The 27,860-nt window shown below is 46.4% G+C and overlaps 1 protein-coding gene across 1 annotated transcript in view; it reads left to right on the forward strand.

Annotated features, from left to right (window-relative positions):
* NME5 (NME/NM23 family member 5) overlaps nucleotides 1-14,522 on the forward strand; it is a 293,847-nt gene extending 279,325 nt beyond the window's left edge. The window contains exon 6 of the mRNA XM_075342329.1: nucleotides 14,312-14,522. Within this exon, the coding sequence (XP_075198444.1) occupies nucleotides 14,312-14,380 (69 nt within the window). The 3' untranslated portion in view covers nucleotides 14,381-14,522. The remainder of the gene's footprint in view (nucleotides 1-14,311) is intronic.
* Nucleotides 14,523-27,860: the final 13,338 nt, after the last annotated feature.

Raw genomic sequence — 27,860 nt, forward strand, 5'->3', positions numbered from 1 at the left:
AAAAGTAATAACACCAATTTATTCTTCGGATCAGTATGGTTATAGTGTTGCCAGATTTATATACTTTTTTTATGCTTTTCTACTTGTACGCACAAACTAATATTTTACAAAAATTAATTTGTTTTTGCATCGACGTATTCTGAGAGCTGTAACTTTTTTATTTTTTTCTGAATGAGCCATAATAGCGCTTGTTTTTTGCGTGAGTTTGGTGCTTTCATTTATACCATTTTTTTACATTTGACTTTTTGATCACTTTTTATTCAATTTTTTTTGTGTGTTGTTACAGTGAACAATGTTATTTATTAATTTTTTTTATGTTGTTCACCGTAGGGAATAAATAAAGTGTTAGTGTTATAGATCGGGTATTTTTTTTTTTACCTTTTGACACATTTTATTTCACTTTTTTTTACTTTTTTCACTTAGCTCCACTGTGGGACATGGATATTTTTTTTGCTGATCACTAGCACCTCATGCAATGCACTATTTGTATACAGCAGTCCAGGAAACCTGTTGTTCACTGACACAGCCTGTTAGACCCTGCTTATAGCAGGACTTAACAGGCCACTATACCCTGGGGTCATCAAACGATTTTAGGGTACCATGGCAAGTGTCGGCACCCGCAATTTTGATTGCAGGGGCCGATGGAACTTTTTACTCCTTCTTAACCCCTTAGATGATGCTGTCATGATTGACAATAGTATTTAAGGGGTTAATCAGGCCAGCACAGTTCCAAAACCAGTCAGGACCGATGCTGCAAAGTTTCAGCTGTCATATACAGCTGTAACCTGCAGAATTTTTGGAGCTATTCAGTTATTCCTCACTGCCATATTATAACATTAGCTTCCGCTCTTTTAACGCGTATTGGTGGTTGTAAAGGGGTTAATGTCCTGAATCAGACTTGCAGGGGTCTTAACTTATTAAAGGGAATCTCTCACCAGTTTCTTGCTGAGCATTCTGAGAGCAGCATAATTTAGAGGCAAATACTTTGATTCCTGCAGTGTCACTTGCTTGGCTGCTTGGTGTAGGTTTTTTATGAAATCACTGTTTAATCAGCAGTAGGTTATTACTAGAGGACTACTTGGCCTCCTGCTGCCAGGTAGTCCAACTCTGCTCTCACCACTGATTAATTTGCAGCTTTTCACTTATGCACAGTGTAAAACGATAGCTGCCAATCAATGGTGCCAATCATACAGAGCTCGGCATTCAGAGAACGTCTAGATATGCAGGCGATAGAATAGTTTTTAATCAAAATAGCAAAGTAAAGTAAGTGATACATTCCTTTAATTAGGATCTCTGCCCTTACTTCATGCTATTCTCAGAAGAGCTAGCGAAAACCAGGTGACAGAGTCCCATTAAATACAGTAGATGCAATTTTAAAATGCTTGTAAAAGTAAGAAACTTAGCAACTTACCTCTAATTACAAGTCCACTCTTTACTCAAGAACTGACAGATTTACTTCTATAGTTCACTGCTCATTGCCTAGATTAATTTGGCCATTGCTGCAGTTTATCAGATTTTACTATCAAACTTTCAAATACTGTTCTGAAGCGGTGCAGATATGAAGCTGGCCGGACAAGTACGGTACAATTCGGGCTAACGGCTCAACCATCCTGCTGGTCTGAACTTTCAGTAATTGGAAGCTCACATCCCTTAGCAAACATGAGGCTAGAAGGCAGACTATCGGTACATTCACAAGGATAGAAGATGGGAATAACCCTTTAAATTCACTGTTTAGTATCTTGACTGACTTGTTATCATCTACTATAACCCATATGACATATAAGAGCTGGTGCTGGCCCATAAAATAAAAATTAAATTACCTGCATCCTGTTTTCCAACAGCCATTTTTTTCATAATTTTTATTAAGGTTTTACATACCGTATACAAAAAAAGAAACAGTACAACATCTCCCTATCGCTAACTTTCTAGTTGATCAAAATACAGAAAAAAAGCAAATAAGTCATAGAATATCAAGTAATATATACATTACATTTTTCACAAATATTCAGTGTTTCTCTGATTCACATTAGAATGATTATGATAATGTTACCTTGGATGAAGAAAATCAGGATATCTATTTAGATAAAGTTACCAGAATGCAATGAGGTAAATATCTGCTTCAACCCATATCCAATTGTATTTGCTTAGTTTAGGGTTTATGTTTCTTGTAAAATGTTTCTCTGAAATCCTCTTATGTTTGTTTGAAACAATGGTGTCTATAATACGCTTAGCTTTCACTTAAGCCTTACAATTAAAGTTTGGTGAGACAAAAAAATTAATATTTATGCTGCCTTTCACTGCTAAACAAGAATAATTGGGTGGTGGCGCAGAAGCTTCTATATGACCAGTTGTTGAAAGGGCAGCATAAAAATACGTCTTTGTAAAACAAGGTTATTATTACTGATGGCAAACCAAACTGTAAAGTTTGGGGTCTGTACCGGATAACTAGTGTCCTTGCATGGACCCGGAGCAAGGACTTCTCAGAAAAATCTGTGTAGCTATTCGGTTTTGGCCACCTGGATAATTAAAAAAAGAAAGTAAGTATACTATTGCTTTATTCCTTATTTTCTAAGTTTCCGGTGCGGCTGTAACACTACTTCCTGAGTTCTGGGTCTGCTCATTAATCCTCATATATCTTGACTGCTTCCATCACCCACAGTCAGTCCCAGCATCTGTGAACAATTGCAGTCAGATTGTGCCCCCATCCTGCGTAGCAACGTCTGTGATTGGTTGGATTCACACACTGTCTGCGTACCTATAGTGGTGTAAATATAAATAAATTGGTGTATGGTCCCCCCATATTGTGATACCCAACACAGATAAAGCAGACGACTAGAGGCTGCGGCCCCCAGCCATGTGCTTATCTTGGCTATGCATCAAAATAACAGGGACCCTTTGTGGTAAGTTTTCTTTAATGATTTAAATAAATAATTTTAGAAAACAGCATGCAGTCCTCCCCCAATTTTCATACCCAGCCATAATAAAGCCAACAGCTGGGGGTTTGTATTCTCAGGTTGGGGAGGCCCATGTTTATGTGCCCTCCCAGCCTAAAAATAGCAACTTGCAGCCACCCAGAATTGTCAAATTCATTAGATGTGACAATTCCGGCACTTTGCCCGGCTTATCCTGATTTCTCTGTTACAGTGGCAATTGGAGTAATATAAGGGGTTAATGACTACTGTGATCTGTCATCGAGCCTGAGGTTAGTAATGGGGAGGGCTCAGTGAAACTTAGTTACCCTGTAAGTCAAAATAAATAAATACAGAAAAATCCTTTATTTAAAGGGAACCTGTCATCAGAAATTTCGCCCAAAAGCTAAAAGATTCCCCCTCTGCAGCTCCTGGGCTGCATTCTAGGAAGGTCCCTGTTATTATTGTGCCCCATGTGAGACCAAAATAAAGCCTTTATAAAGTTCTACCTTTTTGTATGCAGCTTCTGTAAATCCGACACGGGGGCGGGCTCTCTGCCGTCCGTTATTCTGCCTCCTGGTCCTGTATGCCGCCCCCATCGCTCCTTTCCATATCTGATGCACCGCCCACTGCTCCAGCCATCCCCGTGCATGCCCAGTGCCAGTCTCACAGGACTGAGCACTGTGACTGCTGGTGATGTGTGCGCAGGCAAGTGATTATGGACGGGACTGTGACTGTTATCAGCAAGTACCCGGCCATAATCTCTTGAGCGCGCAAACCTCTCCAGCGTCACACTGAACTCAGTGTAGATGCTAGACTGTATGGGCTGCTTCCAGGGATGACGTCCCTTTGTCATGTGATAGTATTTCGAACACGCCCCTATCACGTGACAAAGGGACGTCATCCCTGGAAGCAGCCCATACAGTCTAGCATCTACACTGAGCTCAGTGTGAATGCTGGAGAGGTTTGCGCGCTCAAGAGATTATGGCCGGGTACTTGCTGATAACAGTCACAGTCCCGTCCATAATCACTTGCCTGCGCACACATCACCAGCAGTCACAGTGCTCAGTCCTGTGAGACTGGCACTGGGCATGCACGGGGATGGCTGGAGCAGTGGGCGGTGTCATCAGCTATGGAAAGGAGCGATGGGGGCGGCATACAGGACCAGGAGGCAGAATAACGGACGGCAGAGAGCCCGCCCCCATGTCGGATTTACAGAAGCTGCATACAAAAAGGTAGAACTTTATAAAGGCTTTATTTTGGTCTCACATGGGGCACAATAATAACAGGGACCTTCCTAGAATGCAGCCCAGGAGCTGCAGAGGGGGAATCTTTTAGCTTTTGGGCGAAATTTCTGATGACAGGTTCCCTTTAAAAAAAAAAGAAAAACACACTCTTTCTCAAATTTATTAACCCCAAAAACACCCCTACATGTCCAATGTAATCCACATGAGCTCCTACTATGTTCCCGGCTCTGCTACATATAAAGTCACAGTGCATGGTCACATGAGAAAACATGACCGCTCACTACAGCTTCAGAGACACACTGATTGAGTCACAACTGTGTTTGGGGACATCACTGAATTCACCTGATGTCACAGCTAGGGTTTCCTCGGTACCCCAACTGTGACCTCAGGTGAGCTGACCTGAGATGAACTCATTGAACTCAGTGACTTCACCTTGGGTGAAGTAATTGAACTGAATGTTGGGTTACCGGATTAGGCAATGTGTGCACATTGAGAATTTGGTTGCAGACATTTCTATACCAAAACTGTATCTCTTGCAAAATACCACACTAAACTGTATGCGGTTTTGGTGCGTTTTTTTGCGAGAAGATGTAGTTTGTGGTTGCAGACATTTCTGCATCAATTCTCAATGTGCACACATTGAATCAGCTTTGATTTTGTAGTGGTTAGGCAAGAGAACAAGAATTCTGTACAATTCTATTTTATGACATGAGTCAGTAAAAGAAGAATTCAAAACAATATATGATGCATTTATAAAATAAACATTTGAAATATTTTATTATGACCGATAAGCCACTCAGTTACATAAACAAACTCACACACCCTCGTACACATGAATGTGATAGACAAGAAACTTGTCCAACTGCCCAAGGCACCCAAAAGCAGAAAGGCGTCAGTGTCAAGCAGATTACTCGCTGCGACATCACTAGCAATGTCGTGAGCGATGTGACACGCCAGATCGCAGATGCGATCTGCCAAGATCGCACATGTGATCGGCGCTACAAAATCGACCTATGTGCAATCTGGGCAGATCTAGCGTGTCACATCGCTAATGAGATTGCTAGCGATGTTGCAGCGTGTAAAGCACCCTTTACAGATCCCCACCCAGATTTTGTTATATTTCAGTGGGAACTCTCAATTCATATACAAGATCATATAGTGTGGTACATATTGATTAACTAGAGACAGGGCAGGGGTGTCAGGTGACTTTCAAGCCAATTTTCCAAGCACAAGAGTAGTCATGTAAAAAAAATCCTCTTATGTGTGTTTAAAACAATGGCATCTAATATACCTAGCAAAAAAAATGAGAATGGATAACACTTTCAAGGAAATCAAAATGTGAATTTAGAAACCAAAAAATAGTGGAATGCTATTATCAATTCAAATGGTAGTTCAACAAAGTATTAGTTTCAGGATGTGCATATTTATGCAAACATATTATTTTAGTTCTTTTTTTTTTCCACCCGAAAAGATTTGTTTGAATTTCAAATGAATTGTACAGATTATGGGTGATATGATATTAAAGGTGGAAAAACTTCTGAAATTATTCTTCTTGGTATGATTTTTACATAACAAAAACCTGGCATTTTAACAGGGATGTGTAGACTTTCTTTATCCAGTGTATTTGTGTTGATACAGATGTGGTTATAAAGCAAATCAAAGCAGTTTTCCCAACTGACTGGGAAAAAAAAGTACATAGTCCTTTTCTTTATTATATTTTATTAGATTTCATGTTTTCATATGTTAAAAGCATGAACACTTACAAAATAATCACAAAATAGAAAGTATAGTTATTTTAACCCCTTAGTGACGAAGCTAATTTTCACCTTAATGACCAGACCAAATTTTGCAATTCTGACCAGCGTCACTTCATGAGGTTATAACTCTGGAACGCTTCAACGGCTCTCAGTGATTGAGATTGTTTTTTCGTTACATATTGGACTTCATGTTAGTACCAAATTAAGTACAATATTTTTTGCGCTTATTTATGAAAAAAATTGAATTTTGGCAAAAATTTTGAAAATTTAGCAATTTTCAACTTTTGAATAATTATACCATTAAACCACAGAGTTCTGTGACACAAAATAGTTAATAAATAACATTTCCCACATTTCTACTTTACATCAGCACAATTTTGGAAACAAATTTTTTTTTTTGTTAAGAAGTTAGAAGGGTTCAAAGTTTATCAGCAATTTCTCATTTTTACATCAAAATTTACAAAACCATTTTTTTAGGGACCACATCACATTTGAAGTGACTTTGAGAGGCCTAGGTAACAGAAAATACCCAAAAGTGACACCATTGTGAAAACTGCACCCCCAAAGTACTCAAAATAACATCCAAGAAGTTTATTAACCCTCAGGTGCTTCACAGGAACTGAAGCAATCTGGAATGAAAAAAAAGCAAAAAATAAAATTTTACCTAAAAATGTTGCTCTACCCCAAATTTATTCACTTTTAGAAAAAATAACACAACAAAATGGACCCCAAAACTTGTTACCCACTTTGTTATGAATGCGCCAATACCCCACATGTGTTAAGAAACCTCTGTTTGGACAAATTGGAGGGCTCGGAACAGAAGGAGCAATTTTGGAAAGCAAATTTGGCTGAAATAGATTGTGGGCACCATGTTGTATTTACGGGTCCGCTAAGGTACCTAAACGGCAGAAACCCCTCACGTGACCCCATTTTGGAAACTAGACCCCTCAAGGCTTCTATCTGGGGGTATAGTGAGCATTTTGAACTCACAGGTACTTCACAGATTTTGAGAACGTTACGTTGTCATATTGAAAATTTTCATTTTTTTTCTCAAAAATGTTGCTTTAGCATCAATTTTCTCATTTTTTCAAGAGGTAATTCCAAAAATTTGACTCCAGCATTTGTTACCCACTTTCTTATGAGTGCGGTGATACCTCACATGTGGTCTGAAACCTTTGTCTGGACAAATGGGAGAGCTTGGAATGGAAGGAGCATTACTTGAATTTTGGAAAGGAATTTTGTCTGAAAAAGATTGCGGGCACCGCAGAAACCCCCCACAAGTGACCCCATTTTGGAAACTAGGCCCCCCCCAAAGGAATTTATCTAGATGTTTGGTGAGTACCCTGAACCCCCAGGTGCTTCACAGAATTTTATAACGTTGAGCCATGAAAATAAAAAAATAAAAAATTTTACCAGAAAATTGTTACTTCAACCAAGTAGTTTTTTTTTTTTCGCAAGGGTAACAGGAGAAATTGCACAATAAATTTCATGGTGATTTTTTTACTGAGTATGCTGATACCTTATGTGTGGTGAAAATCAACTGTTTGGATGCACGGCAGGGCTCGGAATGGAAGGAGTGCTATTTGACTGCAAAATTTGCTGGAATCAATAGCGGATGCCATGTTGCATTTGGAGAGCCCCTGATTTGTCTAAACAGTTAAGCTCCTCAACATGTGGCCACATTTTGGAAAATAGACCCCTCAAGGAATTTATTTAGATGTTTGGTGAGTACCCTGAACCCCCAGGTGCTTCACAGAAGTTTATAATGTTGAGCTGTGAAAATAAAAAAATATACACTTTTAACACAAAATTGTTACTTCAACCAGATAGCTTTTTTTTTTTTTTACAAGAGTAAAAGGAAAAAATTCAGCATAAAATTTATTCTGCAATTTCTCCTGAGTATGCGGATACCTTATGTGTGGTGAAAATCAACTGTTTGGATGCACGGCAGGGCTCGGAAGGGAAGGAGCACCATTTGACTGCACAATTGGCTGGAATCATTAGCGGACGCTATGTCGCATTTGGAAAGCCCCTGAGGTGCCTAAACAGTGGAGGTCCCGCACAAGTGACCCCATTCTGCAAACAAGACACCTACAGGCTTTTATCTAGGTGTATTGTGAGCATTTTGAATCCACAAGTACGTCACAGAATTTGATAAGCTTAGGTCGTCCTATTGAACATTTTATTTTTTTCACAAAAATGTTGCTTTAGCATCAAATTTCTCACTTTTTCAAGAGGCAACAACAAAAAGCGGACCCCACAGGTTGTTATCCAATTTCTTATGAGCGCAGTGATACCCCACATGTGGCCAAAAACCTCTGGATAAATGGGAGGGCTTGGAATGGAAGGAGCACCATTGAAATTTTGGAAAAATTGAAATAAATTGCAGGCACCATGTCACGTTTGCAGGGCTCCTTGGGTACCTATACAGCAGAAACCCCCCACAAGTGAGCCCCTTTGGGAAACTGGACCCCTCAAGGATTTTATTCAGGAGCATAATAAGCATTTTGAATCCACAGGTACTTCACAAAAATGTTGCTATAGCAACAATATTCTCACTGTTAGGCTATGTGGCCATGATCCAGTGACACAGCGTCTAGTACACAGTGTTAGCCTTCCTGCAGAGATGTGAGTGTTGTCCACGGCAGTACACAGCTGTCCATGCCGACGATTTGGGTTCAGGCTGCTGTGGACTTTAGTTCTATTCTCCCTACAGAGAGCACCCTCGTCTCCGCAACATAAATTGACATGCTGAGGCTCAGGAAGCTACACCACAGGTCGGTTTATGCTGCGGAGAAAAGAAGCACAGTGGGCATGGGATTTCTAAAAATCCTTCCACTGTGCTTCTACTGCACAACACAGCGTTATGGATGCAGGGAAAACACTGCGCCCAAAACGCTGCAAACCCTGATTGCAGGCACACAGCAAAAAATGCTACAATGGATGAATGGATAGATGTCAAACATATATATAACGTCCCACCCCCTGCATATTCTAAGGTGGTGCTCTTTAGTGCCTTTCGTATGGCACTAAAGGGTGCCTAGCCTTGTAATTAGCCCCCCTGCCAAAAAAAATTAAAATAAACGACGTGGGGTCCCCCCTATTTTTGATAGCCAGCTAGGGTAAAGCAGACAGCTGTAGCCTGCAAACCGCAGCTGGCAGCTTCACCTTGGCTGGTGATCCAATTTGGAGGTCTCTCCATGCTGTTTTTTTTTTTTAATTATTTATAAATAAATAAAAAATAAACGTGGGGTCCCCCCCAAATGAGATCACCAGCCAAGGTGAAGCTGACAGCTGGTGTCTGGTATTCTTAGGGTGGGAAGAGACATGGTTATTGGACTCTTCCCAGCCTAAAAATAGCAGGCCGTAGCCGCCTCAAAAGTGGCTCATCTATTAGATGCGCCAATCCTGGCACTTCGCCCCAACTCATCCCGTTGCCCTGATGCGGTGGAAAACGGGGTAATATATGGGGTTGATACCAGATGTGTAATGTCACCTGGCATCAATCCCAGCAGTTAGTTATGTCATGGCGTCTATCAGATACCTGACATAACTAATTGACAGTAATAAAAAAATAAAAATAAAAATTATTAGAAAAAAACAGTCCCAAAACATTCCCTCCACCAATTTGTTGAAAAGAAAAAAAAAAAAAACGGGTCCATTGTAATCAGATAGGGGAGTCCCACGACGATTCTGGACCTTCTAGAATATGGGAGGCACGCTCAGAGAACGTGTCCCCCATTTTCTATGAGTGCAGATCCTCCATGTGAGGAGTGTGGGTGCAAAGAATCTGCACCCACTCTCCCCGGGTCACAGCTGCAGAGTGCGTGCAGTGAGCCAGCGTTTCTGAAAGCAAAGCAGGAAGCTGAGCTGACAGCCGCGCTCTGCACATGTGACCAACGGTAGAAGAAGAGGAGGGATCACGGGGATCGCCGAGGCTAAGGTACGGGGGAACACCGGGGGACACCAGGGGGGTGTAGGGGGTGACCTGGCAGGGCCTGGGGAGGAGTTTTTTGTCGCATGTGTCATGGCACATGCGACAGAAATCAGAGGAGGAAGATAAATGCGGGCAGTGCGCTGCTGTGCGCGCCGCCATCTTGGATTATAGAGGGAGGATTGGGGGGGCACTTTGGCGACACCGGGGGGACCGGAGGAGACTGGGGAGGAGATTTATCTCCCATCTAGCATGTTTGATCATGCCAGATGGGAGATAAATCATTTTTTACCGGCGTCGTCATTTACTGTAACGTGATCATCGGTATACGGTGTATACCGGTGATCATGTGAGTGGGGACCGGAAAAAACGGCCTGAATCATGATCTCCAGGGTCTCAGCTACCCCGGTAGCTGAAATCCCAGAGATTTTCCGTCGCTGGGGGGCGCTACAGGCTTTTTTGGCATGATGTCTCAAAGCGTCGGTACAGAACAAGTACCCTCTTTTTCCGACGTCTTGAGACGTTAGGTCGTCGTTATGGGGTTCATTGATGCATAAGATAGAATCAGTCATAAAATGTTTATCTGTTTTCATCACGCAAATGAGAGATTACAGGTGCCACAAATTGAACACCTTAGGCCTCCTGTAATAAATATATGAATATTATCAAAATGTTTCACATCAGCTTCATTGTAAAACATAGAAATCATAGAAAAAAAAATCTGCTAGCTACTTATGAAAGCCCTCATAGTTATTCAGGACAGAAGGCCATAAAGAAGATGCTTTATGAAATTAATACAGAACAAATGTGTGACGCCCTGGACTATCCAGGTCGTCCCAGGTAGACAAAACAACACTACACCCCCCCCCTTCCAGTTAGGTAACAGCAGTCAAACTAAAAGCCTTGTCACCACCCTCCAGGTTTGATGTCCACACCAGGGGGGGTAGAGCCAGGCGGTTGGCTCCACCCACCGAGGAGTTCACAGGCCTGGAGGCGGGAACCTAGTGGTCAAGTTCAAGGGAGTTGGGAGAGGAGTTTGGACAGTGAAGGAAGGAGGTTGTGTCCAGAAGCAGACCTGTGCTCAGGCCTGCCAAAGACTACTCCGGTGGCTGGGTTGGAGCCCAGTCACCATTGGCAAGGAGGCAGACGGTAGTGGCCACCTGCAGGAGACTGGGAAGACGACCGGTGGAACCGTAAGGGACCGGGACAGGGTAGTGGCCCGCCGGAACCGAACCGGGGAGCCAACTGGATACAGGAGCACCAGGCAGGGTACTCAGACCCCGAACTAGGCTAGAAGCCACCACCATAGTCAAATTAACTGTATGCGGTCTGGACCTCAGGGATTCATTCCCACCTAAGTCCCGATTGAAGGCAACAGCCCAACCATTCCGGATAAGTGCCACCGCCAAGGGCCAGAGATCCAAAGGGCCAGCGTCTACGGGCAAATGGGCTCCTACGACAGATACACGTCGGGGAGCGGACTACCGGTGCCTAGGCATAGGAGTCAAGATTCACATACAGAGGTGCAGGAGAAAAGCGGACATTAACAACCTAATCTGGGAAAAGCTTCAGCCGGCTGTGGGCCCCGTTCATCACTGTTTGGTTTACCAGTGACTCCAGTGTCTTGTGTCAGAGTGAGTACACCAGTACCATCCGGCACCGCGCCGTGCTGCACCGCAACACTACACCCTGCACCCGGGCCCCAGCCCACTGGACCCCTTGCAGAATGACGTGACCCCCAGGTCCGTGAGATGCTTGAGCCACCACCCGCAGTACGAGCACGGATCCGAGCGGCTCAGCGGTCGCAGCTGAGCCCGCGGGGCGGTACAAATGGAAAATGTATAACGTTTAAGAAAAGGTCAAAAATAGAGATGAGCGGACCTGTTGAAGTTCGGTTCGATGATTTCAGCTGGACTTTAAGTTTGGTTTGCGACTCGACCTTGACCTGGACCCCAACGGAAGTCACTAATTGGTCAGTTCGGGTCTCTGCCCACATGCAGCCAACCATGAACAGATCACTTCCGGGGGCAGGTGGGCGGCGTTCTTCTCTTTTTTTGTTTTACGCACACTACTTCTGATCACACTGTTGTTACCCTCAGTGGGAGCTGTTCAAACATTCCAAGCGACTCGCACCAGGCTGAGCACCAAGCGTACCCGAGCACTGTGATGCTCGCGCATGTGGTGTTCATACATAAAGTACCCAAACTCCGAACTCAAACTCTGTTTTACTGGTAAATTCTGTGTTCGGTACGGACACCGAACATCAAACCTTGGGTTTGCTCCTCTCTAGTACAGCTGGGTGGACTCATAGAAAATCGGGACCGGCTGGTCCCTGCTAAATTTAAAAAAAAAAACAAAAAAAAAAACCCGGATCCGGGCCAAAATCTGGTAGCCATATAAGTCTATGAGAACCAGAATCTGGAGATTAAAAACATTGTTAGAAGGGATGATGGGGGGGGGGGGGGTAGAAGCGCGCGCGCTGTACTCACCAAAGATCCGTCATGGTGGAAAGCTGCTTTGAGGTTACACTTTCCCTTACAAGGCCGACAATTACCCCTTTTTGAAAATTCACTGCTTTCCCACGCCCACTGGCGCTTGTAATTGGTTGCAGTTAGACGCGCCCCCACCCTGAGTGTCAGCTGACTGCAACCATTCACAGGTGCCAGGACAGCCGGTGGGCGGGTAAAGCAGTGTAAATGTCTTCGGGTCAGTATCGTGGTATGAAAATAAATGAATAATTAAAACAATCGGCGTAGGGTCCCCTGTATTCTGATACCAGGACAGATAAAGCCCACAGCTGCAGCACCCAGCTGTCGGGCTTTATCATGGCTGTGTATCAAAATATGGCCAGAGCCACACACTTGCATGAGTCTCGCATCGCATCCCTCGGCAGCCGCACAATCTCCTGACAGGAGTGGGTCAGCTGCATGTATTTTCTATGCAGCTGCACGCTCGTGTCCGGAGAATGTGCAGCTGCCAGGTAATGCGATGCGAGACTTGTGCGAGTCATACGATTCATGTGAGCACACCGTAAGGCCGGAGTCAGACTTGCACGAGTCTTGCATCACAACACCCGACACAGCCTGAGGCTCTCCAGACACGAGCGTGAAGCTGCGTAGAACTACATGCAGCCGACCCGCTCTTGTTAGGAGAGTGTGTGCGGCCATGCTGGGTGATGCAATGTGAGAATCGTGCAAGTGTGACTCCGGCCTAAGAGGAACCGCATTCAGTTTTTTAAATAAATAAATAAATAAATAAAAAACTACGTGCATTCCCCCCCCCCTAATTTTCATACTCAGCCATGATAAATCTGACAGCTGGAGCTGGTATTCTCAGGCTGGGGAGGTCCCTGGAATTGTCGCATCCATTAGATGTGAAAATCCCGAAGCTTTACCTCGCTCTTCCCGATTGTCCTGCTGCGGTGGCAATCGGGGTAATAAGGAGTTAATGGCAGTCCACAGCAGCCACTAAGTTCTGGATTAGTAATGGCAGCGTCTGACACCCTATTACTAATCTGTAAGTGACAGTAAATAAACACAGACAGCGAAAAAGTCCTTTATTTGGCATAAAATACAAAAACCACCCTCTTTCACCACTTATTAACCCCAACACACCCCTGCAGGTCCGATGATATCCACACGAGGTCCCACGATGATACCAGCTCTGCTATATCTCTGTCACAGCGAGCGGCCATACAGCATGACCGCTCACTGTGCGCTCCACGGAAAGAATGAATAAACGATGACTGATTGCAGTCAGACACGGTCATACAGGTTGGGGGCACGTCTGATTGCAAGAAATCACAGAGGCAAGGTCGGCCGTTGGCAAGGAAAGCAGTGCTGATTGTATATGGATGACAAATGATGATCGGAGGCCGCAGGAGCAGCCGCGCGGTAGCAGTTTAGAGCTGCGACAGAGCCTAGGTAAGTATGAAGCGCTCACTTAATTCTTATTTTTTTTATTTTTTTTTAACTTCACGAGTGCCGCATCCGGATCAAACAGCCGGAATCCCGGGCCCAGGACCCGTGAAACTTTGAAACGGCGCAGAATCGGACTTTTACAGTCCGGGTCCATCCAGCTCTACTCTCTAGTCAAAAATAATAACAGGCCACATAATGCCAGTAAAGGGGAATAACGTGGGTTAGTTAGGGACCTAATCCCAAAGAGGTTATATATGTAATTTTTTAATTTATTTATTTTTAAGGGCAAATTTTTCATAGTAAAGAATCGGATCATTAGACACTTTAGATAAATTAGAAAGCTATGTATAATGTGTATAATATACCCCAAGATTCCTTAGCGGTAGAATCAAAATTCCATTATTTCTGATTACTTTCTTATTAATTCTTCAGAAATAAAGATCGCCAGACCTGATTTGAGATGTATACAATGTGCTGTCAGTTAGAACATGAGACATTTGCAGTAATGATACAAAATTTACTTTTTTTTGTTTTTTTGTTACAGATATGGCTTGCTGACTGGCTTCTGAAGCACAACACAAACAGACCTGAAGTTGATAATGAGACCATTTAATAAAGAATTTAAAGTGCTAGCCAAATTATTGATTGTTATAACTAGGGATGAGCAAATGTATTCGCCACTATTCGGTATCCAACGGATAATGGGGTATTTCGTGGTATTCGCTAGCCGAAGAATAAAACTGTATCCACTCCGATACTTTCATTTTCGTGTCTGCTTTCCAGCCAATGAACACTTCTGATGTTGCTTGCCCTCACAGTAATGCCACAGCCATCTTTGTTGTGGCGTTACTGTGATTGGCATGGTTGTACAGCATCATAGGGGCTATATAAGCCAGCTGCCATTTTGTGAACATGCAGTGATAGGGAGCTGGCAGTGTAGATTGACTGTATTGTGCGCGGGAGAGACGTTCATAGAGCTAACTAATAAATCGTCCTTGTAAGGGCTGAAGATAGTGTCCAGTAGCTGCTAGCAGCTGTGTAAATCGTAGAACCAGGTATAGGGACAGTGCAGTGCATTGTATGAGATAGTGTTCCTGCTACAAGATCCTAAAAAGTCCTTGCAAGGGCTGAAGATAGTGTGGTTTAGCTGCTAGCAGCGGTGTAAGTCATAGAACCAGGTATAGTGACAGTGCATTGCCTTGTATGAAATGGCGTTCCTGCAGCAAAATCCTAAATAGTCCTTGTAAGGACTGAAGCCAATAGTTAGTAGCTGCTAGCAGCTGCATAAATCACCAGGCTGCAAAACAGTGAATTCAGAACCAGCTATAGGGCCAGTGACAGTGCAGTGCTTTGTTAAGTGAGAGCGATCCATCTTTAAAAAAAAAAAAATCCTCGTGTTAGTGCTGCATACGGTCTGTTAGTACACTGTCTGATATAGGGAGAGCTTTTTCACAGGCAGGGAGAGATTTAAAGCTGTCCTGACATCTGCTACTAATAATCAACAATCCCAGCACTGCTACATCCCTTGTGTGTTCTACTAGGGATAAGTATTGCAACTTCCGAAAAAAGGTTCCAAAATTGACAAAACAACGGGTTCAGGTGTAGTGTAATGCCTGTCAGCCACAATCTCAATTCAAACCAGCACAGTTGCGTCCTTGTGTTGGCATGATCACGTACATAAACTCCATAGTACCCTACTGCTAAAAAAAAAAAAAAAAAAATAGTGTAAGTTTAAAAAAAAAAATAAAAATTGCTGTCACGGCCTGTAGTTCTGCCTGAAGACAAATAACATTATAGCATCCTGGTGGTGGCTTCATATCTTACAGAACCTACATAGTGTCCTGCTCTTACTAAAACATAGTGTCAGTGTTACCAAATTTTTAATTAATACTCTGTGTCAGTGCCTCTACTCCTGCCTGAAGAAAAATACCATTATAGCACCAAGCTAGCATCCTGGTGGTGGCGTCTTCATATCTTACAGAACCTACATAGTGTCCTGCTCTTACTAAAACAGTGTCAGTGATTTAAAATTTTTAATCAATACTCGGTGTCAGTGCCTCTATTTCTGCCTGAAGTAACATACCGTTATAGCACCAAGCTATATTCAGCCCCGTACTGACAGGGTGGGTTGCTGAGGTCCCCTCTGGCACAGGACAGGAGGACCATTGGATCACCTTATACAACATCTTAAAGGGATCTGACTACAGGATACTAAAAACTAAAAGGTGACCTGGAATGTGTGAATTTTCACAGTGTGGTAACATCCCCTGATGAACCCCAAATAAAGTGGGGAAAACGCATCGGGATTCTTCTGGGAGTTCACTCTCCAGTAAGATAAGTTTACCCAACTGGGATTTAATTAACTACGGGTCCATAAAATAATTTGTTGGTCGACTGTACTGGGTAGCAGTCCTAAGTAGCTACCTGTAGAACTCCCTCCCCCCTTTTGTTAATACATTATCAGACGGGAATGTGTGTACAAATATTCCGACTGGGAATTTTTTCTATGACCAACAATCATACCTAACATTTACTAGTGTACTGACTATGCACCTAGTGTGACTGAACCACCCTGACTTCAGCACTATTTACACACCTTTGGGCTATGGGTCAATTATCGGCACACAGGTATAGGGTTTCTTAGGGATAGCCAACGCTGAGCGGGGGCGCCCAAAACCTTATGGTGTATTAACCTCCGCGGCCAGGAAGGAGAAAGACTAGGTATTTATAGCCTGGTCCTTACTTTAACATCTCATTTCTATCCCTAGAACCATCGAGTAAAATCACTTTGGGCTATCCCTCACCCTCCTATATTAATATCCCTTTCAGAGTGCATCTAGCTCTGCACGACCGGGTGTGTGCTCACTGACCGATATAGCTATATATGATAAGCTATGGCTTGATTTAACCATTTTAATGTTTATAAATAAAAATTGATTTTAGAGAAATTAGTTTTTCGGTCTATTAGCAGTATTTTTCTCTATTTAGTTCATAAAAATTAGTGTTCAGAACCTACATAGTGTCCTGCTCTTACTAAAACACTGTCAGTGATACCAAATTTTTAATTAATACTCTGTGTCAGTGCCTCTACTTCTGCCTGAAGCAAAATACCGTTACAGCACCAAGCTAGCATCCTGATGGTGGCGTCTTCATATCTTACAGAACCTTGACTGCCCTACTGCAGAGGCTTCCCCCCCATCGGCTCAACACCAAACAAAAACCCCTTTAGCCCACCCACTAAAAAACACGCAACACCATTATTTGGATAAACTGGCCAAATCGGCCCGGTTTATTAACAATCATCATAACACATAAATAACCATAAATAACCATTTATACCAATGCAAGGGCGGTTCTTGGAGCCCCAATACCTGGCGGACACCAAGTATTGTTACCAAACCATCCGTGATATTTGCCCCCAGCCGCGACCACAAGCTCGGGAGCACCACCTTTTGCCGGAAAACTGTGTCCCTAACCGACTCTCAGGAGACCCCACCCCTGGAGAGCTCCCCCAAGTCTGCCAGGCAATTACCATACCAGAATAAACAAGGGGGGTGGTCCCCCATCTATCCGATGTACCACCCCCCACCCCGACATTTCCACCGACTCCAAGAACCCCCCACGCCACCACGAGCATTACCTGACACCACATAATGCGAGTCACCCCACCAAAACCAGTGCCCGCTCCACTGCTTCTTGAATGCTCAAGGCCCACAGCAGTCAGGTGCACACCATCTGATCACCAAAAATTCCTCTCCCCCGACTCCAAGTCCCTGTGCCGAACTACAACTCCTCCATTCTTGGACACAAAATTCCCAACCATCCTGTTGACCTTTATTCTGTTTTTTTCGATCCTCTCCAGGGACAGAGTCCCCCGCCAAACCTTTCTGGGAACAATATCCGACCAAACCACCCTGAGGTTAGGGAAGATTGACCAAAGGCGGAGCAGGTCATACCGGATATCCCGTATCAACTCCCGACATGGGCAGGGGCCCCTAAATAATTTCCCCCGACGTGTAACACCAGCACATCAGGGGGGCGATCTAAATGAGCGAATCGGTGAAAATCCACCAACACCTGCCGCCAGCGCATGCCCCGCACCCCGATCCAACGAACGATTACCTCGTCTCTGGACCAACCCAACTGCCGACCATTGCTCCGCAGATTCCCCAAAATCAAACGTGTCCACTCCCAAAACACCCCCCTTCCCCCGAGATGATGCTGTGGACACCAACTCGCCTATCCTCATAGCTCCGAAGAAAGCCCATGAAAATGCCAACAGAAACAGAACCATTTCAAAATATGAAACACACACTCGCTGGAATGACACCGGCCTCCAACTGTCCAGTCTATGAAGCATCTTCCTCAAGCCCCTCACAGTTTGCCGGACCAGAAAATTCTTTGTTATATCAACAACCCCCCGCAATTTATAACCAAACGCAACCCCCGCCATAAACCGATTAACCCTGGAAAAAGACCACTGATCCGAAGCCACCCTACACAACCGACAAAGCAAGGCACCTACAGAATCCTCCTCAGACTCCCCTGCCCCAAATTCCTGCCTCCAATTCGTCCATTACCTCCAAGCTTCTTCATATGCAGCCCACGTACCAGGAGCCAATGACGCTCTGATAAACGAGCTTGCCTCTTGAACACAAACTCCAAGAGCTCCGCTGGCCAGATGCTGCCGGCGGACTCCGCTTCCGGCGCCAGGCTCCAAAAGCGATCCCACTGCAAGTGAGAAAGGGAATCCGCAATGGAGTTCTCAACCCCCGGTACATGCACAGCCACAACCCACGCATTCAGGCACAGACACTGCAACATAAAATAACGCAAAAGGCGGACAACCAGAGGAGACGCACCAGACAAGTTAATTGCCATGACAACCGACATGTTATCACAGTGAAAACGGATTTTTCTGTTGCTAAAATGCTCTCCCCAAACGGACACTGCCACAACTGGAAAAAGCTCCAACAACGTCAAATTCCACGTAAACCCTGCTTCATGCCACGCCTTTGGCCACTCGCCCACACACCATCTACCTCTGAAGTAAGCTACAAAGCCCGTACCACCTGCTACGTCGGTGAAAAGCTCACAATCAAAATCATCTATGACTTCCGCAATCATTAGCGACCGGCCATTGTACTGCTCTAAAAAACTTCCCCAGACAGCCAAATCCTCCCTAAGGTCCTGGGTCAGCCTTATGTAATGCCTTGGGGAACGCGCCCCGGCTGTCGCTGACGCCAACCTATGTGAAAAAATCCGACCCATGGGCATGATACAACAAGCAAAATTCAGCTTGCCCAACAAAGACTGAAGGTCCCTCGAACTCACCTCTGCCCGCAAAGCTGAGAATTTTTCCTCTGGCAGCCTGCACTCCATCATCTCAGTATCAATAGTGATGCCCAAAAAATTCAGACAAGTACACGGGCCTTCAGTCTTATCCTGAGCCAAGGGCACCCTGAACCGGCCAGACAACCATTCCATAGTCCTCAACAACCATTCCATAGAAACCTCTACAACCGGAACACTGATGCTTAAACTTGCAGGAGCTTCCAAACTTGCACTGGCTGTCATTAAAATTGCCAGCACACCCCTGCCTTCGTTCCAACACCCCGTCTAGTTCCCCGCTCCCCCAACAGTATGTTGGCCGGCCGAACCGGCCCCCCCGTGAAAGTGCTGACTATAACGAGCCGGTGCCATGACTTTCAACCATAACCCGATATCCTTCTGATCACATTGAATACTGGGCCGCACAGCTTTCCGCTACCTAAATTATTCGTCGTACCGCAACCAAGTCTGCCTGCCATAAATCCTATAAGCTTCCGCTATAGCATCCATATAGCAGAATAGCCCGGAAAAATTATCCAACGCCTTTTCGCCAATAACGCTAGCTAGGATCGCAAAAGCCTGCAACCAGTTAGCAAACGTCTGAGGGATCATCCGCCACCTCTGCTTTTCTTCCTCCTCCTTCTTGCGATCATCCTTTTTCTTATCTAAATTAAATTTCTTCAGAGGAAGGAGGGAAAATATCTCCACGTACTCATCCTTCCAAATCTTCTGTGACGCCCTGGCAAAACCAGGTTGTCACAGAGCTTGCACAAATCCACCAAAGTGCAGGCCATTCTCCTCCTTGGCACCAACTGTGGAGACACGGGGCTCAGTGGGTGAGCACCCACTGAGCCCCGTGTCTCCACAGTTGGTGCCAAGGAGGAGAATGGCCTGCACTTTGGTGGATTTGTGCAAGCTCTGTGACAACCTGGTTTTGCCAGGGCGTCACAGAAGATTTGGAAGGATGAGTACGTGGAGATATTTTCCCTCCTTCCTCTGAAGAAATGTCCGCTGGCCCAGCCGCCTTTAGAAAGACAGCATGGCCCAGGCCTCATCCCAACTGAACGCACGACCTCCTTAACCGTGGGCGGAACACTACTCAGACAACACAGGGTGAGGGAATCACAATATTAAGACTTTATTGGATCCCCAAACAATTAACGGCACGTAGCACATAACCAGCAAAACACACAAATGTAACAGGCAACAGAGTCTCACCCTTCCGCTGGCTCACCAGGGATTTAGAATGTCCATGCCTCAGAGGTTCCAGGGCTACTTACTCCAATCCAGCAGCACCCCGCTTTCGGCGGGCACCCACCGAGACTGGAATAACGCCAGATTTAGGAAGCTGGCTGAGGTCTGCAAAGTCTGTACCAGGTGAGTGGATTGTCCCAACCTGGGTTTCCTCCTTAAGTAGTCTTTGGTTTGAAGTCATGTAACCAAGCGTTCGTCTAGTCGGAGCCAAAGTCCCTAGACCGAGTCCACAAGGTATCCTGGTCCTGATCCCCTAGCCAGCTCCTAAGAGCTTAGACTGGATCATGCGACATCCAACAACCACTAGTGACTTAAAGAAGTCCCCTTTTATAGCCATAGCCTTCCCTTTGGATATATTGTGGCCTTATCGGATTGGTTGTACAAGGTTGCTTCTCTTATTGGATGAATTTCAAGCTGCATGGATAATGTTCATTTAAATAATGGGGATAGAAAGACTGAGGATATCTACATGAAGTCTGCAAGTCACAGACTCGACAATGGCTACTAAGGTAATTTACATTAGATTAGCAATACACAACTACATTACAATGATTGCTCGGAAGGGTCTGGTCCCAAACAATAGTTTAGCAAACATGAGTTAGCACACAGAAGAACAATACGTCTGGCTGTATTTTAAGAAACTTTAACCCATGCTAGGCATTGGGTGTCCATGTCGTCACATTCCTCCCCCTTCTTAATATTAGCCAGACAGGATGGGCTTCCGATCACCCTTCTCCTCTTGACGGCATGGTCCTTTTTAATGGTGAGGTCAGCAACAGAGGCTCACATCTATACACCTCCCCCTGATTACCTCCCCGAGGTTGAGCAGCCATATTGCAGACAAGCACTAAGGTGGTGTCCGTGAGTTGGGCTTCCCTGAATTCCTTATGATCTATCTCCCCCCAGTCAATGGCCACAGTTGGGTCTGAGGTACTCACATTCGTTGCATCTGAGGAGGAGGCTGAAGATTGAGGAGGAGGGTTCCCCTCGGATGGGTTGGTAGAAACATCTGCACAAGGATGGTGTTTGGCTTGGCTGCGGGTGATAGCGGTAACAAACTGGCTGGATAGTCCTTGTCCTAGGTCATTCTCCAAAATAACCGGTGTAAGCAGGTAATCCACAAGCCCCACTTTCACTTCCCTCTGGGTGGTATCCGAAACAACAGGCTTGGTGGGGCCATCTATGAACCCCACTTCAACTTCCTCCTGGTTAGTCCCCGAAACAACAGGTGTGGGGAAGCTGTCCATAAGCTCCATATGGACCTGTTCCTGGTCATTTCCCAAAATAACAGGGGTGGGGATGCGGTCCATAAGCTCCACATCAGCCTTGCTCTGGTCAGTCTCCACAATGACAGGTATGGGGAGGCTGTTCACAAGTCCCACATCGATCGCTTCCTGGTTAGTCCCCAAAATACCAGGTGTGGGGAGGCTATTCACAAGCTCCACCTCGACCTCTCCCTGGTCGGTCCTTAGGTCCAACTGCACACATGCCAGAGGGATGTCCGAGCGCTGGCCCCCAGCAAGGGTGATGGTCACTTGGCGGCCAGGTAAATTATGTTCTGTGGGAACAATATCTGGGCTGACCAGGGTGATGGAAGATCCAGTGTCTCGAAGTCCCTGAGCCTTTATATCACCGACCTTGACCGTCTGGATGTGGGGATGGAGGTTGGCTGGTGTACGGTGTCCGGCCTGCCGTAGGGTGGGGACTGGGTAAACCACTGCCTCAGCTATAGGTGTTTCTCGGGAGTAGCATTCCTCAGGTCTCATTGGTTCATCTCGGCATATGTTGACTGGTTGGACTGGCAGATGGACTCCAAGCATGCGGCCTCTGTTTTGGAGACAATCTTTATCGATATGTCCATGGTGCCCACTTGTATAAAAGCGCCGTAGATTGGGCAAGTCCCAGGCCCTGTTTGTAGACCTTTGTTTCGGTGCAGCTTCTGCTGGGTAGCGGGACCATCCTTCTCGAGCGGCTGGTGTTAGCAGTACGGCAGCTGGAACTCCATAAACATATTCCAGAACACAAGCCCTCTCTTCTCTTGAGGATTTAGGCCCCAATGCAGCCAACAACGCTGTGGCTTGGGCCATTTTGGACCAAGTTGATTCCCGATTGTCACTAGATCCATGATGTGGAACATAGTTTAAATCCTCTGGGTCAATATCGCCGGGATCCTCATCGTCCTCTGCATCATTCTGGGCATCCCAACGGACTAATTTCCGGATCAAGTCCGACCGAGTGTCAGCGTTCCTGTAGTCAATCTTTCGCATCTGGCACAGATCCTGTAGCATCCATTTATTGCTGCGGTCGTAACTCCTCTCTCGTCCTTGTCCCATGGCTGAGCTGGTGGGGTTGGACATGGCAGCATCCGAAACCTGAATGCCTCCCTTATGGCCCGCTGGATATACTTATGTGCCTCTCTGGTTGTTGAGCCCTGGACGGAGTTTGCGAACACCAGTCCTCTGCAGCTCCCCTGGGTAAACCAGGCTTAGTAGTATCCCACTGCTGCCACCAATTGTGGAGACACGGGGCTCAGTGGGTGCTCTCGTCCACTGGCCCAGCCACCTTTAGAAAGACAGCATGGCCCAGGGCTCATCCCAACTGAACGCACAACCTCCTTAACCGTGGGCGGAACACTACTCAGAAAACACAGGGTGAGGGAATCACAATATTAAGACTTTATTGGATCCCCAAACAATTAACGGCACATAGCACATAACCAGCGAAACACACAAATGTAACAGGCAACAGAGTCTCACCCTTCCGCTGGCTCACCAAGGATTTAGAATGTCCATGCCTCAGAGGTTCCAGGGCTACTTACTCCAATCCAGCAGCACCCCGCTTTCGGCGGGCACCCACCGAGACTGGAATAACGCCAGATTTAGGAAGCTGGCTGAGGTCTGCAAAGTCTGTAGCAGGTGACTGGATTGTCCCAACCTGGGTTTCTTCCTTAAGTAGTCTTTGGTTTGAAGTCATGTAGCCAAGTGATCCTGTAGTCGGAACCAAAGTCCCTAGACAGAGTCAACAAGGCATCCTGGTTCTGATGCTCTAGCCAGCTCCTAGGAGCTTAGACTGGATCATGCACATCCATCAACCTACTGGTGACTCCAAGAAGTCACCTTTTATAGCCATAGCCTTCCCTTAGTATATACTGTGCCCTTATCGGATTGGTTGTACAAGGTTGCTTGTCTTATTGGATGAATTTCAAGCTGCATGGATAATGTTCATTTAAATGATGTGGATAGAAAAACTGAGGATATCTACATGAAGTCTGCAAGTCACAGACTAGACAATGGCTACTAAGGTAATTCACATTAGATTAGCAATACACAACTACATTACAATGATTGCTCGGAAGGGTCTGGTCCCAAACAATAGTTTAGCAAACATGAGTTAACACACAGAAGAACAATACGTCTGGCTGAATTTTAAGAAACTTTTACCCATGCTAGGCATTGGGTGTCCATGACGTCACACCAACACAGTCCCCACACAGATATACACCAGCCAATCAGGCCCTACTCACCCCCTCCCCAGAAAAATGGGAGGGATCGAAAGAGCTTAGAAAGTGACAGAGCAGAGTTTAGCTTCAGTTTGAGGTGTAGTCAGTGAAGAGCTGACAGGAGGGAGTTGGAGCTCCCTGGAGAGGTTGGTAGTCGGGGTTGGAGCCCTGGACTACCGGACTAGGTGGCAGTGAGGGCCACAGGCATGGAGATCCGGTCGAGGGGAACCTGAGGCCGACCGGGACAGGTTTGTAGCCCACCGGTGCCGAGAGAGGTGATCCGGTCCGGATGCCGTTCAAGCGGACTAGTCCAGACAAGAAAGAGACAGACAGAGTGTGGCAGTAAAGGCCCCTGGCTGTATATCTGGGTGTGGGACCCGAAGACACTCGCCGAAGGTGACCGGCCATTGGAAATTTGGTTTACATTACAGACTGTGTGTGTGGTTACTGACCATCCAAATCAACAGCAGCTCATCCAGCACCACGATAACCGTACTGTGATTTTCCTGCTCCCTGCAATCCCTCACCATTCTCTTGGCCCCGGGACTACACCTCCCCTACCCGTGGAGGGGATCCCACCTTGTTGCCCTGCTCCATCAGCCCCGGGCACCCACATACAAGGCAGCGGCGGTGTCACCATCCCTCACCGCAACCCACGGGTGGCGTCACCGACAAAGACTCTGTCCCCTGTAAATAACCCATTTTCACTCGTGGGCGACGGACGGCTGCGCGAGTCCCGGATCCGGCTGCCACTCGAGCCACAGCCACTGCCCGGATCAGCGTGCCTCGAGCGGCTCTGCGGTTGTGATCTGTCCCCCGCCCGCGACACTTCTTCACTTCCTTCTTCAAATTTGTCCCCAGAGGGCCCTCAAAGCAAACGTAAACCTCTCCTCTGGCCCTATCATCCAAAATAATCCTATCCCCTTCCTTATCTTTCTCCTTTTGCCCGAGAGCCACCACGCCATCTCCAGCAACCGCCTCGCTCTTCGTCGGTACTATAACAACGGCCGGTGCTACCACCCAAGAACCCGGTACCCACGCTGGGACAGGGGACCCGACCGCCCCCCGACTTGCCCTATCCAACCACTTCAATAAATCACACACACCCCTCAGCACATTGCTTAGGCCACCGAAATGAAACCCCGCCGCGCTGGGCCCTGCAACCCCCAGACCCCCATGACGCCCTGCGCCTGGCCACCGCTCACCCTCGGGGAAACTAAACTAGGTGAGGACATACAAAACAGAGGCATACTCACCAAGCTGCGTCGGTGCATGAGACCCACCAGCCGAAAACCCTGACTTCAGATGATGATCCCCTCCGGAATGGCCCAGCACAAAAGCGTCTTCGGCAGCTCGACCAGGGGGAACCTGGAAGCCCGCCACGCTCGAACCTGGTCGGATAACCAGGGAGCGAACCGGATATTGAGATACAGGATGACTCACCTCTGATGCCAACCGTGTCCGTGAAGGCGACCTCCTTCTGGATCGCGACCTCGACTGAGAAGACGCAGGCCCCTGCCGTTCGGGCGTATTTCTCCCCGTCGCTGACCTCCCTGACTGCGACCCTCTCCTTCGCGCTGAAGGTGACCCGAACCGGGACCGCGACCTCCTCTCTGGTGATGACATCCTCAGTTGCGATGACCCTCACCCGACAGGATCCTCCGACCCGGCACGCGCTGTCCTCCTAAAAGATGAATCCATCCCGGGCACCACAGACGATGTTCATGGAAGGGACGTCCTCCAGACTTCAAGCCCCAGATGCCCAGCAGAACTCACATCTCCACATTGTCTAGCAGTCCCCCCGATAGGAGCATCGCCAGGGAGGACCGCCCCCATTTTGTTGTAGCTCTGAGCAGTAGAGGCAGCTGAGCCGGTCACCTGACCCCTGGAGGGTCTGCCCACCACCGCAGGTCCTAACCGCCTGGGAGGATTCCTTCCTCGCATGCTCCTGCAGCAGATGGCTTCTCCTTGCGAGGAGGGTCCCCGGAGGGGCTCCTGCGGCACCTCTGAGGACCAGGAGCCCCATCGGGAGAGAACCGCTCCGGTGCCCTTGCCCTGCGCGCACTCCGGAGTGGAGGGGGGGTCAGAATCAGACACCGCATCTGGACCTCCCAGGATCTCCCTTAACGCTGTCCTGACCGCTGCTCCATCCGCGCCGCCAGCAGTAGCACAAAGCTGCTCCAGGAGTCCTGCAACCGATGCCATCAGATCAGGGTGAGAGCAGGTGAGGTGACATGGGGACCTTTCTCTATAGGTATCTCACGCCGAAGTGGTGCCCCCCCTCTCCCTCGACATATAAATACAGCCCCCCCTATTCCCTCCACTGGCCCCATAAATCCACCCCTTAAACTCCTGACTCCGCAGAATGCCCGCTCTTTTCCCAGAAATACAAATAACTTCCCTTTGCAAGGCAACCAAGGGGTTATGGGTCACTACGCCCACAGCACTGCCCTGACTCCATTCAGCCTTCATAGTGTCTTGCTCTTACTAAAACACAGTGTCAGTGATACCAAATTTTTAATTAAATACTCGGTGTCAGTGCCTCTACTTCTGCCTAAAGCAAAATACCATTATAGCACCAAGCTAGCATCCTGGTGGTGGAGTCTTCATATCTTACAGAATCTACATAGTGTCTTTCTCGGACGAAAAGACTGAGTGCCAAAAAACAATACTAAAATAAAAGTAGTGTCAAACTCGGTTTTCTTTTAGGGCTGAAAGACATTCACAACATCTTTGTCGACTCCTCCAAGTGGTACTTTGTCCAATAAAGGTACCTTGCGGTTTTTAGACTTACAGAAACCTCTATCGTGGGAAACTATTAACACAAGTTTAACAACCCGGCATCAGTGTTGTTCCACTGCCTGTACAAAAAGTCACATTACAGTATTCACCTTCAAATAATCAAACCAAAAAAATGGGAAAAAGAGGCGGTAAGGGCCATGGACGAGGTGATAGTGACAGTGAACAGTTAACAAGTTGGCTAGCAGAAAATGCCTCCAGTTACTTGTTGAGTAGCAAATCCCAAGGGTCCACACAGACAGACTTGAGTAGCTCAGAGGCTGGCCCATCGAATCCTCACCTGGTCCTTCTTCCTCACAGCATCAGTATTCTAAAGGAAACATATGACCCCAAAGCAGGTTACTCAGAGCAACTGTTTACGGAACCCTTTGACCTTTCTTGCCTCTCACCGCGCAACACCACCAACGCAAGTGACGCCATGGTGTGCAGTGATGCACAGATCTTTGAGCACCCAAGGCCAGAAGAAAGCTATGTTGTTGGCCGTGACATGCTGGGCAATCAGGTGGAAGTGTTGGAGGATGATGAGACACAGTTGCCCTCAGGTCAGCCTGAAACCTCAATTACCGAAGATGTTGACCTCCAGGAATTTGAAGACAACCTGGTCGATGATGAGGTGACTAATCCAACATGGACGGGTGGCATGGATTGCAAGAGCAGCAGTGCAGAGGAGCATGTGCCCATAGACCGCAAAAAGGCTGTAAGAGATAATAATTTTATTCATTTATATAGCATTTTATTTTAGCATTATAGCATTTATATATTTAATTCCACAGTGCTTTACATACATTGGCAAACTGTCCCCATTGGGGCTCACAATCTACAGTCCCTATCTGTATGTCTTTGGAGTGTGGGAGGAAACCGGGGTACCCGGAGGAAACCCACGCAAACACGGGAGAACATACAAACTCCTTGCAGATGGTGTCCTTGGTGGGATTTGAACCCAGGACCCCAGCGCTGCAAGACTGCAGTGCTAACCACTGAGCCACCATGCCGCCCTATAGGATTTTTACCACTGCCAGAGGTCAATCAGCTGTGCACATGACACCACCACCTGTGGCATCTCAGAGTCCAAGGGTCCATGCACCACCTGTGCCATCTCAGAATCCAAGGGTCCGTGCTGTGATTCTGTGGGAGTTTTTTTCCAAGAGTCCTTCGGACCAAATGGTTGCCATTTGTCAAATCTGTCAGACCAAGCTTAGCAGAGGCAGAA

Source organism: Anomaloglossus baeobatrachus, chromosome 4, assembly GCF_048569485.1.
Source record: "Anomaloglossus baeobatrachus isolate aAnoBae1 chromosome 4, aAnoBae1.hap1, whole genome shotgun sequence".
Classification (NCBI taxonomy): domain Eukaryota; kingdom Metazoa; phylum Chordata; class Amphibia; order Anura; family Aromobatidae; genus Anomaloglossus; species Anomaloglossus baeobatrachus.